The sequence below is a fragment of the Arvicanthis niloticus genome (assembly GCF_011762505.2).
Source record: "Arvicanthis niloticus isolate mArvNil1 chromosome Y unlocalized genomic scaffold, mArvNil1.pat.X SUPER_Y_unloc_1, whole genome shotgun sequence".
Lineage (NCBI taxonomy): Eukaryota > Metazoa > Chordata > Mammalia > Rodentia > Muridae > Arvicanthis > Arvicanthis niloticus.
The window spans coordinates 51,287-76,286 of record NW_023044978.1 but is presented as its reverse complement, the minus strand read 5'-3'; the positions used below and the strand labels follow the sequence as shown (position 1 = coordinate 76,286).

Here is a 25,000-nt window from a genome sequence, read left to right as displayed (position 1 = left end):
TTATTAGTATTAAGTAGTTGAAACCCCATGAATTTTTGTCCTTACTAGACATTTTTCTTTTGCTGTTGATTTTAAGTTTTTAATGCATAATGTTTAGGTGAGGTAGGTTATAGAATCATTTCAGTCTTTCTAAATTTGGTAAGGTTTGTTTTGTGTTCCAGGATATGTTCTATTTTAGAGAAACTTCAGTGGGCTATTGAGTAGAATGTTCATTCTTTAGTGTTTGAGTCAAATATCTATTTATGTGTTAAGTTGATATGGTATATGATATTTTTTAATCCTAAAGTATCTTTACTTATTTTTTGTTCTGATTTCCTACTGCTTGGAGACAGTGAGGTATTGAAGTTTCCCATTATTAAATGGTTGATGTCAATCTGTGTCTTCATTCTCATTAATTACTAAGCTCTCTATGAAATTGGTACATAAGAGTTTGGTTCATTTATATTTCGGATAGTAATGTCTTCTAATTAACTATTCTCGTTTTTAGAATGTAGTCTCTCTCTTTTTTTATCTTTTCTGATTAGTTTTAGGATAAAGTCTATTTGGTCAAATAATGGGTTACAGATGTCTGATTGCTTCCAGGTCCTATATGATTTGAGTTCTGTTGTGCATCCTTTCACTCTCTGTGTTTTCTATATGGTACATGACAGATGTTGTTTCTTGAAAAGTCTTTGTCTTTTGATTGGAGAATTTAAAGCCATTGACTTTTTTAAAGTTATTGAAAGGTGGTATTCTCTTGCAGTCATTGTTTTGAATTTTTGTTGTGTTCTCAGGGGTACTTTGCATTAGTAATTATAAATTCATTTGTTTTCTCTCTACAAATCTCTCTTCAGTGCCAAGTACTGCTTCTGTTGTTTTGTTTTGTTTTGTTTAGGCATATTCTGCTGAGTACACATTCTTTTAGCCCATCTGTGTTATGGAACATTTCTCCTTCAATTATGGCAGAAAATTTTACTAGGTTTACAGTTGTGGTCTTTTATGACTTGGAATTTATTGCTTTACATTTCTATTGATGAATCTTCTGTTCTTCTTAAGACTTCCTTTGTATATGACTTGTGTTCTCATCCTGCAGCTCTCAATAACCTGTTTTTGTTCTGTATACTTACTGTTTTAACTTAGACATCCTATGGAGATTTTCTTTTTCAGTCTCATCTATTTGGTATTCTGTGAGTTTCTTGTGTCTCTATGTGGCATCTCAAGCTCACTAACGCTTTTTATGATACTGTCCCTTTTAAAGGGACCAAGTTGCATCAAAACTGTCAGAGAAGAAGGAACATGTCCCCAAGAGGCACATGTAGTTCAAAAGGGAGGCAGCACAAAACAACTTGGTTTACAGTGTAAAATACAGACTAAGTAGCAGCATGGCAAGGGGTTTGAGTTTTGTGGTGGGACTAATGTTTGCAATCTTTTTTTTTCCCGTTTTTTATTGGATATTTTATTTACACTTCTGATACCATCCCCTTTCCCCATTCCCCCCTTAGAAAGCCCCTATCCCATGGCCCCTTTTCCTTTTTGCATTTATACATTTTTTAAAAAATGTTAATCAAAGGCTTTATAAGTTTGGAATTGTTCAATCAGAGGTGTAACCCACTGACCAACCTAGATATATCAACTATCTTTGACTGGTGGAGATACATGAACATCTGCCTCCCTGTCTCCCCCCTCTTTCTCTCTATCATCACCTAGCTTCTCCTCTCTTTCTTCTTCTCCTCTTCTTACTCCTTTTCTTCCTCTCAGTACTCCTCCTACCTTAGCTCCTCCTACACATCACCCTTCCTGTTAAAATGAAACTTTTCTCTCAAAATACAATTAGCGCATAATTATGCCAATTTGTACCAGTGAGGTACAAGATAGTCCTAATACCCAGTCCATCCTTTTGTTGACTAACCAGCACCTCTGTCATCTATCCTAACTAAAACATTTAGTTCTGAACCTGGCTTTAGGATGAATGTCAGCTGACGACCAGCCACTCAAATCTTTTCTCTTACAGGTAAATAGCCAGGATTAGCTATGAGGCTATAAGTTTTCAACCCCTTCAGAAATCCAGAATGACTGAGTTAACTATAATTGTGGGAAGCACAAAGCATAGCTTCTAAAACTTAGCCAATTTATAGAGACCTCTGAACACCTGGACACTCCCTCTACTACAAAACATTGGAGCATCTGTTCTTCCTCCTTCTGGCCCAGGATCATCTGACAGACCTTAGTGCTGCAGAATTATTAAGGGCTGATTACTCTGTCTAGGCAGATATAATCAATCGACTATTCTGCAAGCCTGTCCTTTTCTGGACAGTAATTTGTCTGTAGAAGGAAAGTGGCAATTCTTGCCTGGTGGCTGTCTCACCACAACTGGAGTAACTCCAAAGATGCTCAATTTCTTCTTAGAATTCAATATAGGAAGCTGTCAGGAGCAGACAGGTCTCTAATCAAAATGAACATTAATACAGAAATGTTTGTCACGTCAATTTTGTGGATTTCTGATGTTTTGAAAACCAACTATCCATGTAAAGTAATCTGGACTGTTGTCTGTTAACTCCACTCAGCTATTTCTAAATAACACATAGAAAACACCCTAACAATAAGCTCCAAGCCATGAATTTGCTATAGTCCTTTAACTCACAGGCTGTCCATCTCAAATCAGTTAAATAAGTTAAAGAAGGACTGGGTCTAAGCCTTGTATTCCTAAATGTGTTATACTGGTACAATGCCTATGAGAGTATCCATATTCATCTCACTTTTATATCAATAAGAAGCTCGTACCAATGAAAATCTTAAAATTTGTAATCAAAGTAAATTGGTGCTATTTAAGAATTTATATCTTCATCTTGATAATAATTATACAGATTTCTACGAATAGGTTATGGCTATGCAATAAACCCTAGCTAATCCTCTCTATTCCAACAAAACCACTACTTTTCCCTAGAGAGACAGCCCAACATTTACCACCTTGATCCCCAAGCCCAGGGAATGGGGCGCTGACTCTTCATTAGCTTCTTCAAGCTGATTATGCGCGTTGAGATATTAGAAGAGGAGTGGGGGGAAGAGCAAATTGACAAGCCTCTGATGCTGTGTCTTCACTGCCTCCAGATGGAATTCCCGAACCTCAGAGGTTTGAGCAGGTCTGCCCAGCTTGCTTGTTGAGTAGATACACCAAGGCTAATCATTCTGCAATATACAATTCTCAAAACAAATTTTAGTGTCAAGATAGTTTTTTTTTTTTAAGAAGGCTGACATTTTATTAAGGATGTTGGTTCTAACTGCTTTTCTTTTTTTCCCCCTCTTTTATTGGATATAATATTTACATTTCAAATTTTATCTTCTTACCGCATTCCCCCCACCACCCAGGAACCCCTTATCCCATCCCCCTCCTCCTGCTTCTATGAGGGTGTTTACCCACCTACCCCGCACTCCCCCTCCCCACCCTCACGTTCCCCCCCCCCCCACACACACACACTCAGTGCTCAGCCTTCAAGGTACCAAAGACCTCGTCTCCCACCTATGCCCAACAAGGCCATCCTTCCCTACATATACAGCTGGAGTCATGTGTCCCTCCATATGTGCTCCTAGGCTGGTGGTTTAGACCCTGGGGAGCTCCAGCTGGTTGGTATAGTTGCTCTCCTCATGGGGCCACCAACCCTTTCAGCTCCTTCAGTTTACTCTCTAACTCCTCCATTGGGAACCTTTGATCAGATTAATGGTTAGCTGTATCTGCCTCTGGGTATGTCAGACTCTGGGGGACCTCTAAGGAGACAGCCTATCAGGCTGCTGTCAGCTTTCCCTTCCTGACATCCATATCAGCGTCTATTTTTGGTGACTGCACATGGAATGGAATGAATACCCAGTTGGAATGGTCTCCATACAACCTTTCCTTCAGATTCTGTCCCACACTTTGTCTCCATATTTGCTCCCTTGGGTATTTAGTTACTCCTTCTAAGAAAGACCTAGGCATCCTCACTTGTTCTTTCTTCTTCATGAGCTTCATGTCATCTGGTAGTTGAATCTTTGTTGTTTCAGATTTTTGGGCTAATCTCCGCTTATCAGTGAGTAAATACCATGTGTGTTCTTTTGTGATTGGGTTACCTCACTCAGGATGATATTTTCTAGTTCCATCCATTTACCTAAGAATTTCTCGAATTCATTATTTTTAATAGCTGAGTAATATTCCATTGTGTAAATGTACCACATTTTTTGTATCCATTCCTCTGTTGAAGGACATCTGGGTTCTTTCCAGCTTCTGGCTATTATAAATAAGGCTGCTACGAACATGGGGGAGCACATGTCTTTGTTATATGTTGGGGCATCTTCTGGGTATATGTCCAGGAGTGGTATAGCTGGGTCCTCAGGTAGTGCTATGTCCAATTTTCTGAGGAACCGCCAGACTGACTTCCAGAGTGGTTGTACCAGCTTGCAACCCCACCAACAATGCAGGAGTGTTCCTCTTTCTCCACATCCTCGCCAGCATCTACTATCACCTGAGTTTTTTATCTTAGCCACTCTGACTGGTATCAGGTGGTATCTTAGTGTTGTTTTGATTTGCATTTCCCTGATGACTAAGGATGTTAAGCATTTCCTAAGGTGCTTCTCCACCATTCGTGTTTCCTCAGTTGAGAATTCTTTGTTTAGCTTTGTATCCCATTTTTAATGGGGTTATTTTGTTGTTTGGCGTCTAATTTCTTGAGTTCTTTGTATATATTCGATATTAGCCCTCTATCAGATGTAGGATTGGTAATGATCTTTTCCCAATCTGTTGGTTGCCGGTTTGTCTTGTTGACAGTGTCCTTTGCCTTACAGAAGCTTTGCAATTTGATGAGGTCCCATTTGTCGATTCTTGATCTTAGAGCATAAGCCATTGGTGTTCTGTTCAGGAACTTTTCCCCTGTGCCTAGGTATTCGAGGGTCTTCCCAACTTCTCTTCTATTTCAGTTTCAGTGTATCTGGCTTTATGTGAAGGTTCTTTATCCACTTGGAGTTGATCTTTGTACAAGGAGATAAGAATGGATTAATTTGCATTCTTCTACATGTTGAGCCAGCACCACTTGTTGAAAATGCTGTCCTTTTCCCATTGGATGGTTTTAGCTCCCTAGTCAAAGCTCAAGTGACCATAGGTGTGCAGGTTCATTTCTGGGTCTTCAATTCTATTCCATTGATCATCCTGTCTGTCTCTGTACTAATACCATGCAGTTTTTATAACTACTGCTCTGTAGTACAGTTTGAGGTCAGGGATTGTGATTCCCCCAGAGTAGTTCTGGCTATTCTGTTGAGAATAATTCTCACTGTCCTGGGTTTTTTGTTATTCCAAGTGAATTTGTAAATTGCTCTTTCTATCTCTATGAAGAATTGATTTGGAATTTTGATGGGTATTGCATTGAATCTGTAGTTTGCTTTTGGCAGGATAGCCATTTTTACTAAGTTAATCCTGCCAATCCAGGAACATGGGAGGTCTTTCTATCTTCTGAGATCTTCTTCGATTTCTTTCTTCAGAGACTTGAAGTTCTTGTCATACAGATCTTTCACTTGCTTGGTTAGATTTACCCCAAGATATTTTATCTTATTTGTGGCTATTGTGAAGGGTATCATTTCCCTAATTTCATTCTCAGCCTGTTTATCCTTTGAATAGAGGAAGGCTACTGATTTGTTTGAGTTGATTTTATATCCAGCCACTCTGCTAAAGTTGTTTATCAGGTTTAGGAGTTCTCTGGTGGAAGTTTTAGGTTCACTTAAGTATACTATCCTATCATCTGCAAATAGTGAAATTTTGACTTCTTCCTTTCCTATTTGTATCCCTTTGACTTCCTTTTATTGTCTGCTCTAGCTAGGACTTCCAGTACTGTATTGAATAGCTAAGGTGAGAGTGGGCAGCCTTGTCTAGTCCCTGATCTTAGTGGGATTGCTTCAAGTTTCTCTCCATTTATTTTCATGTTGGCTACTGGCTTGCTGTAGATTGCTTTTACTATGTTTAGATATGGGCCTTGAATTCCTGATCTTTCCAAGACTTTTAACATGAAGGGATGTTGAATTTTGTCAAATGCTTTCTCAGCATCTAGTGAGATGACCAAGTGGTTTTTTTCTTTGAGTTTATTTATGTAGTGGATTACATTGATGGATTTCTGAATATTGAACCATCCCTGCATTCCTGGGATAAAGCCTACTGGATCATGATGGATGATTGTTTTGATGTGTTGTTGGATTCAGTTTGAGAGAATTTTATTTTTGCATCAATATTCATAAGAGAGATTGGTATGTAGTTCTCTTTCTTTGTTGGGTCTTTCTGTGGCTTAGATATGAGTGTAATGGTAGCTTCATAGAATGAATTGGGTAGTGTTCCTTCTGTTTCTATTCGATGGAATAACTTGAAGATGATTGGTATTAGGTCTTCCTTGAAGGTCTGAAAGAATTCTGCACTGAAACCATCTGGCCCCGGATATTTTTTGGTGGGAAGATTTTTAATGACTGTTTCTATTTCTTTAGGAGTTATGCGAGTTTTAGATGGTTTATCTGCTCCTCGTTTAACTTTGGTACCTGGTATCTGTCTAGAAAATTGTCTATTTCCTCCAGATTTTCCAATTTTGTTGAGTATACGACTTTGTAGTAGAATCTGATGATTTTTTAAATTTTCTCTGTTTCTGTTGTTATGTCTCCCTTTTCAGTTCTGATTTTATTAATTTGAATGCTGTCTCTGCGCCCTTTGGTTAGTCTGGCTAAGGGTTTGTCTATCTTGTTAATTTTCTCAAAGAACCAGCTCCTGGTTTTTTTGATATTTTGTATAGTTCTTTTTGTTTCGACTTGGTTGATTTCAGCCCTGAGTTTGATTATTTCCTGCCGTCTACTCCTCTTGGGTATACTAGCTTCTTTTTGTTCTAACTCTTTCAGGTTTGCTGTCAAGTTGTTGATGTATGCTCTTTCCACATTTTTTTGTGAGCACTTAGAGCTATGATTTTTCCTCTTAGTACTGCTTTCAGTGAGTCCCACAAGTTTTGATATGATGTGTCCTCATTTTCATTTAAATCTAAAAAGTCTTTAATTTCTTTCTTTATTTCTTCCTTGACCAAGTTATCATTGAGTAGAGCATTGTTCAGTTTCCAAGTCTATGTGGGCTTTCTGTTGTTTTTGTCCATGTCAAAGACGAGTCTTAGTCCATGGTGGTCTGATAAGTTACTAGGGATTATTTCAATCCTTTTGTATCTGTTGAGGCCTGTTTTGTGACCAATTATATGGTCTATTTTGGAGAAGGTACCATGAGGTGCTGCTGAGAAGAAGGTATATTCTTTTGTTTTAGGATGAAATGTTCTATAGATGTCAGTTAAGTCCAATTGGTTCATAACTTCTGTTACTTTCATTGTGTCTCGGTTTAGTTTCTGTTTCCAAGATCAGTCCATAAGCTGAGAATGGGGTGTTGAAATCTCCCACTATTATTGTGTAGGGTGCAATGTATGCTTTGAGCTTTAGTAAAGTTTCTTTTACGTATGTGGGTGCCCTTACATTTGGGGCATAGATGTTGAGAATTGCAAGTTCCTCTTGGTACATTTTTCCTTTGATGAATATGAAGTGTCCTTCTTTATCTTTTTTGATTACTTCTGGTTGAAAAGTGATTTTATTTGATATTAGAATCACTACTCCAGCTTGTTTCTTGGGACCATTTGCTTGAAAGATTGTTTTCCAACCTTTTACTATAAGGTACTGTCTGTCTTTCCCACAAAGGTGCCTTTCCTGAATGCAGCAAAATATTGGGTCCTGTTTATGTATCCAGTCTGATAGTCTATGTCTTTTTACTGGAGAATTGAGTCCATTGATATTAAGAGATATTAAGGAAAAATGAGTGTTGTTTCCTGTTATTTTGTTATTGGCAGTGCAGATATGTTTGTGTAGCTACCTTCTTTTATGGTTTTTGGAAGATTACTTTCTTGCTCTTTCTAGGATATAATTTCCCTCCTTGTATTGGAGCTTTCCTGCTATTATTCTTTGTAATGCTGGGTTTGTGGAAAGATATTGTGTAAATTAGGTTTTGTCATGGAATATTTTGGTTTCTCCATCAATAATGATTGACAGTTTTGCTGGGTATAGTAGTCTGGGCTGGCATTTGTGTTCTCTTAGGGTCTGTATGATATCAGTCCAGGATCTTCTGGCTTTTATGGTCTCTGGTGAGAAGTCTGGTGTAATTCTTATAGGTCTGCCTTTATATGTTACTTTGCCTTTTTCCCTTACTGCTTTTAGTATTTTTTCTTTGTTTTGTACATTTGATGTTTTGACTATTATGTGGCAGGAAGTATTTCTTTTCTGGTCTAAACTATTTGGAGTTCTGTAGGCTTCTTGTATATTTATGGACATTTCTTTCTTTAGGTTAGGAAAGTTTTCCTCTATAATTTTTTTGAAGATATTTACTGGTCCTTTAAGTTGGGAGTCTTCCCCCTCATCTATACCTATTATCCTTAGGTTTGGCCTTCTCATTGTGTCTTGGATTTCTTGTATATTTTTGGGTTAGTAGCTTTTTGTATTTTGCATTTTCTTTGACAGTTGTGTCACTGTTTTCCATGGTATCTTCTGCTCATGAGATTCTTCTCTCTTCCATCTCTTGTATTCTCTTGGTGATACTTGTGTCTATGACTCCTGATTTTTTTTTAGGTTTTGTATCTCCAGGGTAGTCACCCTTTGTGATTTCTTTATTGTTTCTACTTCCATTTTTAGATCCTGCATGGTTTTGTTTAATTTCTTCTTCCGGGGTTTTGTTTTGTTTTTTTTTTTTTTTTTTTTTTTTTTTTTGCAATTCCTTAAGGGATTTTTGTGTTTCTTCTTTAAGGGTTTCTATCTGTCTATCAGTGTTCTCCTTAAGTTCTTTGAGATTGTTATTTATGTCTTTCTTAAAGTCCTCTATCATCGTCATGAGAAGTGATTTTGATTCTGAATCCTGCTTTTCTGGTGTCATGGGGTGTTCAGGGTTTGCTATGATGGGGGAACTGGGTTCTGATGATGCCGTGGAACTTTTGTTTCTGTTGCTTACTTTCTTGAGCTTGCCTTTCACCATCCGGTTAACTCTAGTGATGCCTGTACTTGCTGTCTCTGACTGAAGCCTGCCTTTCCAGTTATTTTGCTTGTGTCTGCTCTTCTAGGGGTCCAGATGTCTCTGTGATCTTTTCCAACTGCACTGATTACAGCGGTACCTCTAGGATGCCTCAGGATATGGTATCTCCAAGGTAGCAGTCCAGCTAGGTGTCTGCTGTTCTGGGTGCAGTGTCTCCTCTAGGATATCTCAGGATATGTTTGTTGTCTGACGCTCTGAGTTCAGTTGTTCCTCTGTGGCTCTGTGTTGAGTGGACCTTCCAGAATGTCTCAGGGGAACTCCAGGGTCCACACAACAGCAGGCTGGGCAGAGGTCTGGTCTAGGCCTCAGATCCGGGAGAGGGGCAGAAGGGGAGTGCTCATACGAAAAGGTTGACACCACCCCTGGTACATCAAGTCTTTTCAGAACTAAGCACATTCTCTCCCACTGAGGAAACCAGACAAGGCAACACAGTTAGAGGAACAGAATCTGCAAGGGGGCAGCCGAGTCAAGAACAGACCTGGTTGTAGTTGTTTGGAGACCCCCAGGAAGACCAAGCTGCACATCTGCTGCATAAGTGCAGAGCCTAGGTGTAGCCTGTGCTTGCTCTTTGGTTGGTGGTTTGGTCTCTGGGTCTAGGTTAGTTGACATTGTTGGTCCTTCTATAGAGTCCCTCTGCCTTCTAGGTCCCTCAGTCCTTCCCCCAACTCTTCCACAAGACTTCCTCAACTCTGTCTAATGTTTGGTTGTGGGTATCTGCATCTATTTTGGCCAGCTGTTGGGTAGAACTTCTCATAAGACAGTAATGCTAGGCTCCTGTCTGCAATTATTACAGAATATCACTCATTCATAGGATCAGTGGTTGTTTCTTGCCTATGGGTTGGGTCTCAAGTTGGGCCAGTCGTTGGTTGCCTGTGCCCTCATTCTCTCTGCACCATCTTTGTTCCTGAACTTCTTATTGGCAGGACATATTCTGGGTTGATAGTTTTGATAGGTTGGTGTCCTTATCCCTCCACTGGGAGTCCTGCCTGGCTACAAGAGGTAGCTACTTCAGACTCCATATGCCCCACAGCTAGGAGTCTGACCTAGTCACTCTCATAGACTACCTGCCTACCCCCACCACACCCTCACCTGTGTGCACACTCATCCACCTGCTGCCCACTGCCATATTATTTTCCTTTATTGTATTATTACCAGCCTGGTGCCTGTTAAAGCAGAGAGAGGGGTAGGTTTTCTTTTCCACCAGAAGTACAGATGATTTGAGCTGCCATGCTGGTGCTGGGAACAGAACGAAGGTGCTCTACAGTGCTTTTAGTTGCTGATCCATCTCCCTAGCACCCCACAGTTATTTTATCTTTATTTTATTTCACTTTATTTTATTTTTGTGTGTATAGGTAATTTGCCCTGCATGTGTATCTTTGGCCACATGTGAACAGTGCCCTTAGTGGCCTGAAATGGCCATGGCCTCTCCTGATACTAGAGTTCCAAATGGTTGTACGCTTCCATGTGTGTACTGGGAATCGAACTTGGGTCCTTGGAAGAGCAGCCAGTTTTTTTTAACTGATCCATTTTTAAAGTCCCTGTTTCAGAGATTAGTGCCATATTTATAATTTTTAATTTCTCTGACCCACTCATACTTGAGTAGCAGTTAGATCTCCATAAATTTTTGTAGGTACTGAAGCATTTTTATGTATAGATCAGATAGTCTACATGAAAGTATTCTTTTTCTTTTTCATTTTTAAAGTTTGTTTAGTGTTTCAGAATGAGCTCTGTTTTAGAGAAGAGGTTTCCATGGCCTGCTGAGAAGAATGTATATTCTTTGATTCTTGAGTAAAATGTTCTGTAGGTATCTGTTAAGTCCATTTATTGTAGCATGTCATTTAATTCTGAAGTTTCTCTATTTTTCTTTTTTTTGTAAATGGCCGAAAGATGCGGGTATTGTTTTGTAATCCTTTCAGCTAGCCTGATTAGCTATTACTATCTAAAGTCCGTATTGAAATGCGTGTTAATTGCCTGTACTTTATTTTTCAGATGCTGGTAGAGGGAGTGGGGCCACTAGGCACTAAGGACATATGTTGTAGCCTCAGGCCTTGGGGTTAGAGATGGCATAAAGCTCCCCAGACCTTGGACTCTGGATGTGAGACTAGGGATAAGATTGAGAATTTGAAAGAATGCAAGTTCGGTACCATTATGAAGACTTATACAGATGGGCCTGAGCCCAGGATGTTTGGCCAGGCTAGACCTGAGAGGTTGGATTATGGTGCAGGGGGCAGAGGAAGCTAGGTTCTTAATATTCAGTGTTTAATTTCTCTTTAAAATTCTCCCATTATAGATACTGTCTCCTCAAGATTCTAAAGCAGTGTCAGGCTTTGAGAGAAGCTCTTGTTGCCGCAGGGAAAGAGGTTTTGTGGCATGGGAGGATAAAGGATGAACCAGCTCCTTACTGTAGCATCTGTGAGGTAAGTATCCTTTCTTACTGGAGGTTGATCTGGATTCTGTAGAGTTGTAAGTTCATTGGTTTATCTGGATCTTGAAATATGATCTCATGTAGCCAACAGTAGTTTTGAACCCCAGAACTTCTTGTCTCCACCTTATATCTAATGGGATACTGGGTATATAATAGCATATCAGGGTCAGTTTCTCTTGTTTGTAAATGCCAAGTCTTATTTATTTACTTACATGCCAAACACTGTTCCCTTCCCATTTGTTCCCCCCATCCCCTGCCTTAGTAGAGTCCCTTCACCCATCCACCTCCCCTTCTCCTGAGAGAGGGTGGGTCTGTGGTTGTCCCCACCCCCTACAACCCCATCTCTCCACCCTGGAACATCAAGTCTCTTGTGGTTAGGTGCATCCTCTCTTACTGAAGCCAGACAAGGCAGCCCTTGTTGGGGAACATATTTCACGGTTAGGCCTCAGCTTCAGTTTATCTATATGTTTATGTTATGCTTTTTACAAAACTCACATATTATAATTACTTTAAATTCTTACCTGAAAATGAAATATTATACTGTATATTGGCCTAGAATCATCTGCTAGGCATACATGTAATAACTCCTTGCCAAATGACAATTATCTCAGACTTTGAAGATATCAAAAGCACAGATGGTGACAGACTAGATTTAGTGTAGTGCAAGTCCAGTCAGGTAATTACTAATTCTTTGTCTTAGGGTTTTACTGCTGTGAACAGACACCAGGACCAAGACAACTCTTAGAAGGACATTTAATTGTGGCTGGCTTACAGGTTGCAAGGTTCAGTCCATTGTCATGAAGGTGGGAGTATGACAGCATTCAGGCAGGCATGGTGCAGGAGGAGCTGAGAGTTCTTAATCTTCATCTGAAGACTGCTAGTGGAAGGTTGACTTTCAGGCAGCTAGGACTAGGGTATTAAAGTCCACACTCACAATGACACATCTACTCCAACAAGGCCACACCTCTAATAGTGCCACTCCGTGGGCCAAGCACATTCAAACCATCACAGCCCTTTACAGTATTTGTTATAGTAGATGAGCATTCTAGAATTTTTTAGTTCCAATAGGAAGAAAGATGAGTAAATCCACACCTGAACTCATATGAAAGGTTTTAGTCACAACAGCAGCACATGGGTAGAAATGTGGCATAAGTGACAGCATTTACGTACACAGCATGAGTAATTATTGGGATTTGATTTTTAGCTCTAGAGAGAAAAGAGCTTGCCTTTTTTGTTTGTTTGTTTAGCTTTCATTTTATTAGAAGACAAATTACAAACAACCAACTATGGCACTCATATGTATGATTGAATATGAAACTGGCAAAATAAACAAATTATTCAATACTTAGAAGTGCTGTTTCTGATTCACATAGATGGGCATACAGGCCTTGGAGCATTCAACTTTCTTTGAGGGTTGAGTTTAATTTCACCAGCCAAAGTGGATTATTACAGAATATTTTAGGCTTTGTGAACATTCAAAGGATGAGGAAAGGGGTACAGATAAGCAGTGAGTGAAAATAGTTTCTTGTCCAGGGTAGGGGAAGAATGTTTGTGATAGAATGGCTTATATATGGCAACTGGCATACTCGTGAGATATGTCTCTGGGTCAAGATAGACTTCAAATTCTTAAATATCAACATTAGCGGATATATCTAAAATGTACTCATGATACTGAAATAACTAAAGTGTTTGATGATCAGAGACAGTATAGACAGAAATGTCATTAATTTGCACGCTGTTGGAATTACCTTCAGACATACTTGCTATAGAAGGGACAACAAAATGGTTCATCAAGCAAAAAAAAGGACACTTTCCACATGTGGAAGTCTGATAATGAGAGACTCAACTTTCCAGAGTTGTCCTGTGACCAGCATGCATGTGTACATAAAGGCACATACACATTTTTTTAAAAATGAACTTTATGACAACTAAAGCCAACAAGGTACTCAACAATTTCCAGGTTTTTTTTATGTCTGTGTTAAATATACATTAAAATATCATTGGATTTAATGATTGTTTCTTTGTATTTTCCTCTAGCCAAATGTTTAAATTCAAAATATTTTGTTCTTTCTCTTCTGTAAAAATAGGTGGAAGTTTTTAATTTGCTTTTTGTCACTAACGAAAGCAATTCTCAAAAGACATATATAGTACATTGTCAGAACTGTGCACGAAAATCAAGTGGAAATTTGGAAAATTTTGTGGTGCTAGAACAGTACAAAATGGAGGACCTGATTCAAGTCTATGACCAATTTACATTAGTAAGTGATTTAAAATGACACTATATACTTAACTGGGTTGCAAAGGAGCAGTTTGACTTTTGAGTACCAATATGTTAAAATCCCCTTTGGTCCAGTGGATACATTGTACTTTATAAACTTGACATAGGTGTGTGTGTGTGTGTGTGTGTGTGTGTGTGTGTGTGTGTGTGTGTGTAGACACATACACACATATATATTCACTTTTTTAAAATGAGAATGTTGTCACAGCTAAATTTTAAAAATCTTTTCCTGCTTTTTACAAATATATATATATCCTAGTTGATAGTTAATTTGTTTTTCTGTAGTAATTACCCAGATGGACATAGTATTTTTAATCTCATTATATTTATTTAAAATGTAATACTTCCTACTGCTATTACCTTCATAGAAATAGACTGTGGCTCACAGTAAATATGAAGTTCTTGTCCACATTCAGTGTTTGATAACTTGCACAGTTTTTTTGGTTTTGTTTTTTTGTTTTTTTTTTTTTAAGATTTCTTTAGTTTTATATTATATTTGGGTGTTTTGCCTACATGTATGTCTATATACCATGTGCAAAATTGCTGTTTTTAATTTCAAAAAAATATTGTTTGAGATGGTATTTACTCCTACTCCAGAAGTTGTGTCTTTAGAAATACAGTTTGAGTTATAGATATTATTTTAGGAGTTTTATTTGTACATTAGAAATTTATTTTCAGATTTTTGTTGTTGATAGTCATGTTGCTTGAGGAAATTAAAGAACAACATGGAGTGTTTAAAATAAATAACAGAATAGAAACACAGATTATGTTTCTATATAATCATGCCACTAGCTGATGGAATGTTTATTACATTTTTCATTGTACATTTAGAATTTTTAAAAATCAACTCAATAATACTTCAAATTTTTTTTGATTAAGTGGTAAACTACAGAAAAAACGATGGAGATTTTTGGTAGCAGAATCTTGGGAACTGGATTCGGTATGAATTCTCACTTAGCTGACTATTAAGATTTTGCTTCTTTCTAACCCAAGCATAAACAAGTCGTTAGTGTTCACTTATAGCTCTGAGCTACAGAATACTTACAGGCTTATGTAACAAAACAATAATTAATATACTTTTCTTTTATTTGTAGGCTCCTTCGTTATCTTCTGCATCTTAATATTGTTCCAGAAATACTGAGGCCGTTGTTCTTCATGAAATATACTACTTATTTTATTGTTATTTCTTAAGACTGCTATCTCAAAGCTAAGTCTATGCAACCTTTTAAGTGTAGGAAATCAGGAGACTAAACAGAGAGCATTACTTCTATTCTAAGATTTACAAGGTTGACCCAGATGTATTTCATAATTAAAAATTAATAGTAGTAGTCACATGATTTGTATATGTCTGCCAGAAATACCATTCTACACAGACTAATGGCTTGAAAACAACCCTTTTTATGTGTATGTATTTCTGGGCTGACAGATTTCTTTATGCTCATAAGTTACCCCAAATTTTTTCTTCAGAATCAAATAACATCTTACTTGGCTACTTCTTTTTAAGACAACTAACAAATTGGAAAAAAAAATTTTACCAATTTTTTTCGAAAGTCAAAATAATATGAAAAAGGCTTGTATTGCTCTGTCGCTGTTGTTTTGAAGTCTTGATTTCATGTGATTATGAAATAAAAATATTAACAGACAAGGTAAAAAGACTATAGGTTGCATATAAATAATTTCAAATTTCAAACTATTTATAAATATACATGTATATATGTGTATATTGCTTGAAAATACTTGTGATGAATGTTGTTATTTTTCTAGATTCACTTGCCATTAAATACTAAGGAGTTGTGTAATTTTAAATGCCAAAATTAAATTTTGTATGTGTAAATAAAGCTACTTAGCATTGTACATAAACTTTTATTAAAATTGTTTAGTGTTTAAAGATTAAAATTTAAAGTTTGAGTTGTGAAGACTATATAGTTCCATTCGATGTTCTTTTTCAAAGTTAATAAATATATATGTATTTTATGTGTCTATAAACACATATATGTAGAAATCTCAATATTTCCCTCTACAAGGAAATCACATTTTTCAATTTTATATGTCCGATAGTTTTGAAGCTATTTGCTTACAAAATATGTATGCTTATTTTTAAAAACCATCAGTGTCTTTTAGTTTGATTAGGTGGCAGCTTATGCAATGACAACTAGTAAGTAGTAGTCACTGTCAGAAATATATTTTATGGGCAGAAAACAAAGGTAAATTAAGATAGAGAGTTGACAAATGCTTATCATTTAGAGTTTTGCTTTAATGGAAAAGTTAATTGCAATGATGACCTTCTATTTTAGAATATGAATACACTTAGGAACATTTTTTAAAAGTTAGATAATTTTGAAATTCCATGTATTCATTCTTGTTCAACCTGGTATGTGTTGGGAGACAAAGGCATTCGAATTTATTATTAGTAAATCTTAACAAGGTCTATGAAGACTTTATTTCATATTTTAAAAGCTTACTTTTTTACTTAAAAGCTTAGTTTTACGGTATAACAAAGACATCCCTATTTTCTTCTGTTTTTTTTTTTTTTTTTTTTTGAGGTACTTGCCTGCATTATCATTTTATTATTTGTTCTTTCCAAAGTGTTTTTCTAAGAGCTTTGGTGAAGAATTGATGAAGCATTCTAAATGAAGTCATACAAATTACAAAACAAAATTTTTATTTCTTGGTAGTAAACTAGCTTGATTGCATTATGAGTTTTTGTATGGTTTGAAATATGTCATCACAGAAACAATAAAGTCATAAATATATGTATTATTAGGCAATTTGGAAATATTTGTGGCTAGTGATTACCTATATAAGAACGAAATTGATACAATTTTTTTGTTAAAACCTACATAGTAAGAAAGTGGTGAGGTGGCTTAGTGCATAAAGCAGTTGCTTTGAAATCCTACCAACTTAATTAAGATTGGTCCCTGGATCCCATGTTCAAGTAGGAGAGAACTGACTCCAATGAGCTCTCCTCTTGAGTTCACACGTATGCCACACATACAAATATAAACAGTATAAAGTACTAAATATAAAGTATTCTTAAATTCTTCAAAGCTAAATCATTTCCAAGATCCACATAAATTTAACTTAGTGGATTTACGTAGAATTCAGAAATGAGTTAGTTCTTATTGATTACAGGTATATGATGCATAACAGATGAAAAGGGAGAGACTACAGCAGACACCAAGAAAATTCAGAAAATAATAAGGATATACTTGAAAATTTTTGTGCTCCACTAAACTGAAAAACTTTAAATTTGTATTGGAAATTTATTTTAAATATATACTTATAGGAGTATAGATTCCTAGATACCTAGATAAAAAACTAGGTGTGGTGTTGCATACTTTTAACATTTGTCCAAGAGAAACTAAGACTCATTTTTGAAGTCTAGATTAACCCACTAAGTTAACTTTATGTTGATCTTGGAAATGACTTAGCTTTGAAATTTTTAACACAACAATAAATTAAGTAACACAAATCAGAACAAATAACAAAAATTTTTGTATACAAAATACTAAAGTCATTATTTTCTGTCGGCCGATGTGCAGTTTGTTTGAAAATAAGGATTTTCTTACTAAAACGTTTGAACTGGATTTCTGGGATTTGCTTGATAGCTATTCTGGCCAGTTTGGCAAACAAGGTGATGTCTCCAGCAGAATACCAGGGTTGACCTCTGGCCTCTACAAGCAGTCATGTACAAGTGCACATTCATTATTAAAATTACACAAAGCATACATGTAAACACTCAAGCACAAAAGGAAATGCCTTGAGAAGATGAAAAGTATCACTGAATCTAACCCCAGAATGTACATACTTGTAAAGAATGCATTCTACTTAATTTGTATTCTTCATCAGACCATTAATCTCAGTTGAATAGTACCTCAGAGACTGTCTTTAAGTTTAAATTGGATATTGTACCTCCCATTACAAAGAATATGTGGGCATAACTTAAAACTTTTTTAAAGATTTATTTATTCTTTATACAGTATTCTGCCTGCATGTATGCTTGTACACCAGAAGAAGGCACCAGATCTCATTATAGATGGTTGTGAACCACCATATTGTTGCTGGGAATTGAATTCAGGACCTTTGGAAGAGCAGTCAGTGCTCTTAACCTCTAAGCCACCTCTTTAGCATCTTTCCTCAACCCCCCACCCCCTACTCCCCTCCCCAAGACAGGGTTTCTCTGTAGTCCTGGCTGTCCTGGAACTCACTCTGTAGACCAGGCTGGCCTCAAACTCAGAAATCCGCCTGCCTCTGCCTCCCAAGTGCTGGGATTAAAGGCGTGCTCCATCACTGCCCGGCTCCTCTTTAGCATCTTAAAACATTTTTTAAACATATCACAGAACAATATGTTTGCTACAACTAAGATTAGATATGATTTAATAGATATTAGACTTTCAGACATTTTTTGCTATGAGAATTATTACTGTTGACTGTTTTTAAACAAGAACGTATGATGGAATATGTCAAAAATACATAGAATATATAGCATACTTTGTGCTGTATATGTTTTAGAAAAAAGATTTCTATATACAGAAATTCAAGACAGAAATGTGTCTGCACAAATTTGCATAGAATTTTAAGTAATAGCACAACTGTTCTTGTATTGAGTTTGTATTTTGTTAAGAATTGTACATCTATGTTCATAAGGAATAGTGGCTTCTGATTTGTGTGTGTGTGTGTGTGTGTGTGTGTGTGTCTGTCTTCTGTCTGTCTGTCTGTCTGTCTGTCTGTCTGTCTGTCTTCTGTCTGTCTTTGCATGGTAATATGGCTTCAGAAAACAAATTAGTCTATGTTTTCTGGGGTAATTTGAGGAGTGTTGGAATTAGTTTTTCTTTGAGGGTCTGGCTCTGAGCTTTTTTGGTTGGAAGGTTTTTACTTAGTGTTTGTATTTCATTAGGGATTATGAGTCTGTTTAAATTCTTGCCTTGATCTTGATTTAACTTTGTTAAGCTGTATATATCAACAAATTTACCCTTTTCTTTTAGTTCTTTAGTTCAGTGGAGTACAAAATTTTGAAGTATATCTTTATACTTTTCTGATTTTTTTTAATTTCATCTCTAATTTTAATAATTTGAATCCTCTGTCTCTTTGTTTTGGTTAGCTTGCTAAAAATTGTCACCCTTGGTGTTGTTTTTTGTTTTTTGTTTTTCAGGAGCAACTCTTTATCTCTTTATTTCATTAATTCTTTGTGGGGTTTTTGTTTGCCTGTATTTTAATTCTTTCAGTCCTAAGTTTATTTTCCCTGTGTACCCTTTGTATTCATTGTCATTATTCTGCCATTTATTCATAACCTCACTTAACTCCTCAATCAGCATTATTGCTGTTATTTTTCAAATCTTAAGTCACTTTTTTCAGTTGACATGTCTATGAGTATACTGATTTCTTGTGAGGTCTTGCTTTTGGTTATTTAGGTTTTTATGTATGTGTTGGGAGTTAGGCATCTTGTCCCTCTTTAAATAGGTCTCAGAAATTGTTTCCTCTTACTCTAACATGTCACATGGTTTTCTTGATGCACGCTGAAGACCATAATTACCTGTGGGTATGAAAACAAATGTTTCTAGCTATGCTGGTTTAGTAAATTAGTGGTTCTCTTTCAACAACCATGACTTCATTGCACTAGGTTTCTAGTACCAGGCATAATATTCCTTTTGTTGAGTGAATCTTAAGTCCAATTACAGATATTACCAAGATATGTATGCCACCTTGAACATATGTGGTTCATACATTTCATAGGTTGGTAAATATGTTGGTTGCTTCCCTCATTTGTAAACTTCTGTGGCACTGTGGTTCCATGAAAACTAGTCCTCAGTGAGGACACATTCAACTTAATTTCAGCATGGTATCTTCACCAAAAAGGACTTAGCTTCCACCTCTTGGGGTACACCAGGAGTAACTACAATAGGCTGTATGCTTGGGCCCTAGCTGTCACCTCAGAAGAGGGCTTCTCATGTCCTGTATCAAGAATGTTTATTAAGTGATCTTTTACACTTGGAGATAGCACTATCAGCATAGATCAGAAAATTTCATTAAAATATGTAAGTTTTTATACAGTGAATAAGGAATTACTTGGATTTTAGATTTTTGGGGTTTTTTTCTAAGTAACTAGTTAATGATGTGACTGACTCTTTGTGTATTTTTCAAACATCAATATTGTTTGGTTTTTTTTTTTAAACCCAGTTCTATTCCCTATATTTATTTATCTCTCCTTCTCTCTCACTCTCCCTCTCCCTCTCGCTCTCACTCTCTCTTTTTTTGAATGCCCCAATTCCTATTTCCCCTGTCATATCGTTTGTTTCCTACGTTTCTCTCCTTTCCCAACTGCTCTACCCTGTCAATTTTCCTAGTTTTACTTAGCTGGGTTTTTTTAATTTATGAAATCCTGTGCTCTCACCTCTGTAGATTTGGAGCTAGTAGACTCCAACAAAGAGAACATACTATATTTGTCTTTCAAGGTCATATATCAAAATACTATCTTTCCTAGGTCTGTCCATTTACTTGCAAAGTTTATGGTTTCCTTGTTATTGACAGCTGAATAGTATCCCATAGTGTCTGTGTCTTACATTTTCACTATTAATTGGCTGTGAGTCCTTAGGTTGTTTCTATTATTTATTATGAATCGAGTAGCAATGAACATAGCTGAGCAAGTGTCTGTGGAGTACAATATTGAGTCCTTTGACATGTACCAAGGAGATATGGTAGATTTATTTTTAGCTTTTTGAGAAATCTCCACACTGATTTTCAAGTGCACGTACTAATTTGGAGTTCCAGCTATGTTGAATGAGTGTCTCTGTTCCCTGCATTTGACCCTTTTTATAATTGTTTTGTTGTTGTCTTTATTAATCACTCCATTTGTTTACATGTCAAATGATATCCCACTTCCCAGTTACCCTTCCACAAGCCCCCCGTATCACAACCTCTCTTTTTTCCCTCCTCTTTACCTCTATGAGGGTGCTTCTCCACCCACTCATGCCTCACCTCTCCAGCATCCCCCTACGATGGGGCATCAAGCCTCCACAGGACCAAGGGCCTCCCCTCCAGTTGATGTCAGAGGAGGCCATCCTCTGCTAAGTAAGTGTCTGGAGCCATAGATCACTCCCTGTACACTCCTTGGTTAGTGGTCTAGTCCCCGGGGGGGACTGGCTGGTCCAGCCAGCTGACATTCTTCCATTCTTCCGATGGGGTTGCAATCTCCCTCCATTCCTCCAGTCTTTCCATCCGCTCCCTTACCAGGGTCCCTGAGCTTAGTCCGATGGTTGGTTCCAAGCATCCAATGACATCTACATTTGTCAGTTGCTGGCTGAACCTCCCAAGGAGCAGCTACACCAGGTTCCTGTCAGCAGCAAGTGCCTCTTGGCAGCAGCAACAGTGTCAGGTTTGGTGGCAGACAGAATGGATCCCCAGGTGGGGCAGTCCCTGGACGTCCCTTTCTTCAGTCTCTGCTCCATTTTTGTCCCTGTTCTTCCTTTGGACAGGAACATTTCTGGATTAAAAGCTTTGAGATGGGTGTGTGGCCCCATCTCTCCACCAGGCTGTGCCTGTCTACTGGAGATGGTCTTTACAGGTTCTATCTTCTCTTCTCTGCTAAAGTCATCCCCATTGGGACCTAAGAGCCTCTCATTTCCCTGGTGTCCAGGGCTGTCCAGTGGCTATTCCCTTTTCCCCATCCCCAGCTGCTACATACTTTTATTGATTTCTTGACTTTCTGTATATCTCTCCTGTCCATTCCAGTACCTGATACTGCCCCCGTTATTTCCTCCCCCCTCCTCTGTCCCTCCAAGATCCCCCACTCCCTCCACCACCACCCCACACCCCCTCCCCCTTTCCCCCCCGCCCTCCCCCCCCCCCCGTGATCATTCTGTTCCCTCCTCAATACAGAACTATCCACATCCTGGTCTTAGCTTTCTCCTAAGCTCCATACGGTCTGTGTGTTGTACCTTGGGCATTTTGAGTTTTGGGGCTAATATCCACTTACCAGTGAGTACATACCATGTGAGTTTTTTGTGACTGGGTTACCTCACTCAGAATGATATTTTCTAGTTCCATCCACTTGCCTTCGAATTTCACGAAGTCATTGCTTTTAACAGCGAAGTAGTACTCCACTGTGTAAATGCACCATATTTTTTGTATCCATTCCTCTGTTGAGGGACATCTGGGTTGTTTCCAGCTTCTGGCTATTATAAATAAAGCTGCTATGAACATAGTGGAGCATGTGTGCTTGTTATATGTTGGAGCATCTTTTGGGTATATGCCCAGGAGTTACCGGTATGTATGCCAACATAAAACTATTTCCAGTTTTCTGAGGAACCACCAGACGGATTTCCAGAGTGGTTGTACCAGGTTGCAATCCCACCAACAATGGAGGAGTGTTCCTCTTTCTCCACATCCTTGCTGTCACCTGAGGTTTTGATCTTAGCCATTCTGTGACTGGTGTGAGGTGGAGAGTGGTTTTGATTTGCATTTCTGTGAACTAAAGATGTTGGACATTTCTTTAAGTGCTTTTCAGCCATACAAGATTCCTCAGTTGAGAATTCCATTTAGCTCAGTACCCCATTTTTTTTTTTAACAGTTATTTGGTTCTATGAAGTCTACCTTCTTGAGTTCTTTATATATTTTGGATATTAGCCCTCTATTGGATTTAGGATTGGTAAAGATCTTTTTCCAATCTGTGAGTTGCCGTTTTGTCCTATTGACAGTGTCCCTTGCCTTATAGAAGCTTTGTAATTTTATGAGATCTCATTTGTCAGTTGTTGATCTTAGAGCATAAGCCATCTGTGTTCTGTTCAGGAAAATTTCCCCTGTGCCCATATGTTCGAGGCTCTTCCCCACTTTGTCTCCTACTAGATTCATTGTATCTGGTTTTATGTGGCAGTCCCTGATGCATTTGGACTTGAGCTTTGTACAAGGAAATAAGAATGGATCCATTTGCATCCTTCTGCATGCAGACTACCAGACGAACCAGCACTGTTTTTGAAAATGCTGTCCTTTTTCCCCTGGATGGTTTTAGCTCCTTTGTCAAAGATCAAGTGACCACAGGTGTGTTGGTTCATTTCTGGATCTTCAATTCTATTCTAGTGATCTTCCTGCCTGTCTCTGTACCAATACCCTGCAGGTTGTTTTGGTTTTTTTTGGTTTTTGTTTTGTTTTGTTTTGTTTTTTATCACAGTTGTTCTGTAATACAACTTGAGGTCAGGGATAGTGATTCCCCCAGAAGTTCTCTTATTGTTGAGAATAGTTTTTGCTATCCTGGGTTTTTTGTTACTCCAAATGAATTTGAGAATTGCTCTTTCTAAGGCTACGAAGAACTGATTTGGAAGTTTGATGGGGATTGCTTCGAATCCGTAGATTGCTTTTTGTAAGATGAACGTTCTCAGTGTGTTAATCCTGCTGACCCATGAGCATGGGAAATCCTTCCATCTTCTGAGGTCTTTATTTTATTTCTTCAGATACTTCAAGTTCTTGACATAGAGATCTTTCACTTGGTTAGATTCACATCGACATATTTTATAGTATCTGTGACCCTTGTGAAGGGTGTCATTTCCCTAATTTCCTTCTCAGCCTGTTTTTCCTTTGAGTAGAGGAAGGCTGCTGATTTGTTAGAGTTAATTTTACATCCAGCCACTTTGCTGAAGGTGTTTATCAGCTGTAGGTGCTCTATGGTAGAGTTTTTGGGGTCGCTTACGTATACTATCATATCCTCTGCAAATAGTAATATCTTGACTTCTTTTCTCCCAATTTGTATCCCTTTGACTTCCTTTTGCTGTCTAATTGCTCTGGCTAGAACTTCAGTACTATATTGAATAGTTAGGGAGAGAATGGGCAGCCTTGTCTAGCCCCTGAGTTTAGAGGGATTGCTTCGAGTTTCTCTCCATTTAGTTTGATGTTGGCTACTGGCTTGCTGTATATTGCTTTTACTATGTTTAGATATGGGCCTTGTATTCCTGATCTTTCCAAGACTTTTAACATGAAGGGATGTTGAATTTTGTCATATGCTTTCTCAGCATCTAGTGAGATGATCATATGTTTTTTTTTTCTTTGAGTTTGTCTATATCTCTATATTGAAGGATTTCCGTATATTGAGCCAACCCTACATTCCTGGGATAAAGCCTACTTGATCGTAGTGGATTTTTGCATCGGCATTCATAAGGGAGATTGGTCTGAAGTTCTCTTTCTTCGTTGTGTCTTTGTGTGGTTTAGGTATGAGCATAATTCTGGCTCCATAGAACAAATTGGGTAGTGTTCCTTCTGTTTCTATTTTGTGGAATGTTTTATAGAGAACTGGTGTTAGGTCTTCTTTGAAGGTCTGATAGAATTCTGCACTAAAACCATCTGATCCTGGGGCTTTTTTGGTGGGTAGACTTTTAATGGCTGCTGCTATTTCTTTAGGGATTATGGGACTGTTTAGATGATTTTATCTGCTCCGGATTTAACTTTGGTACCTGGTATCTGTCTAGGAAATTGTCCATTTCATCCAGATTTTCCAGTTTTGTTGAGTATAGGCCTTTGTAGTAGGATCTGATGATTTTTTTTTAACTTCCTCAGCTTCTGTTGTTATGCCTCTCTTTTTCACTTCTGATTTTACTCATTTGGATACTGTCTCTGTGCCCTCTGTTTAGTCTGCGTAAGGGTTTGTCTATCTTGTTGATTTTCTCAAAGAACCAGCTCCTGGTTTTGTTGTTTCTTTGCAAAGTTCTTTTTGTTTGTACTTGATTGATTTCAGCCCTGAGTTTGATTATGTCCTGCTTAACTACTTCTCTTGGATGTATTTGCTTCTTTTTGTTCTAGAGCGTTCAGGTGTCAAGTTTCTAGTATATGTTCTCTCCAGATTCTCTTTGTAGGCACTTAGAACTGTGAGTTTTCCTCTTAGCACTGGTTTCATTGTATCCCACAAGTTTTGGTATGATGTGTCCCCATTTTCATTAAATTCTAAAAAGTCCTTAATTTCTTTCATTTCTTCCCTGACAAAGTTAACATTGAGCAGATAGTTGTTCAGGTTCCATGCATATGTGTGCTTTCTGTTGTTTTTTTGTTGTTATTGAAGACCAGATTCAGTTTGTGGTGGCCTGAGAGAATACATGGAATTAATTCAGTGTTTTTGTACTGGTTGAGGTTTGTTTGGTGTCTGATTATATTGTCAGTTTTTGAGAAGGTACTATGAGGTGCGGAGAAGAAGGTTATTCTTTTGTTTTAGGATGAAATGTTGTGTAGATATCTGTTAAATCCA

The 25,000-nt window shown here is 37.7% G+C and overlaps 1 protein-coding gene across 9 annotated transcripts in view; it reads left to right on the top strand.

Annotated features, from left to right (window-relative positions):
• Positions 1–15,762, top strand: part of LOC117695965 (histone demethylase UTY) — a 127,206-nt gene extending 111,444 nt beyond the window's left edge. For 5 of the 9 annotated variants that reach the window (XM_076706153.1, XM_076706152.1, XM_076706150.1 and 2 more), the window contains 3 exons: positions 11,367–11,493; positions 13,589–13,759; positions 14,874–15,049. In XM_076706153.1, the coding sequence (XP_076562268.1) occupies positions 11,367–11,493; positions 13,589–13,759; positions 14,874–14,900 (325 nt within the window). In that variant the 3' untranslated portion in view covers positions 14,901–15,049. Of the gene's footprint in view, positions 1–11,366; positions 11,494–13,255; positions 13,396–13,588; positions 13,760–14,873 lie in introns of those variants that run through there. The other 4 variants (XM_034486615.2, XM_076706156.1, XM_076706151.1 and 1 more) reach the window with 4 other exon arrangements.
• The last annotated feature ends 9,238 nt before the right edge of the window (positions 15,763–25,000 follow it).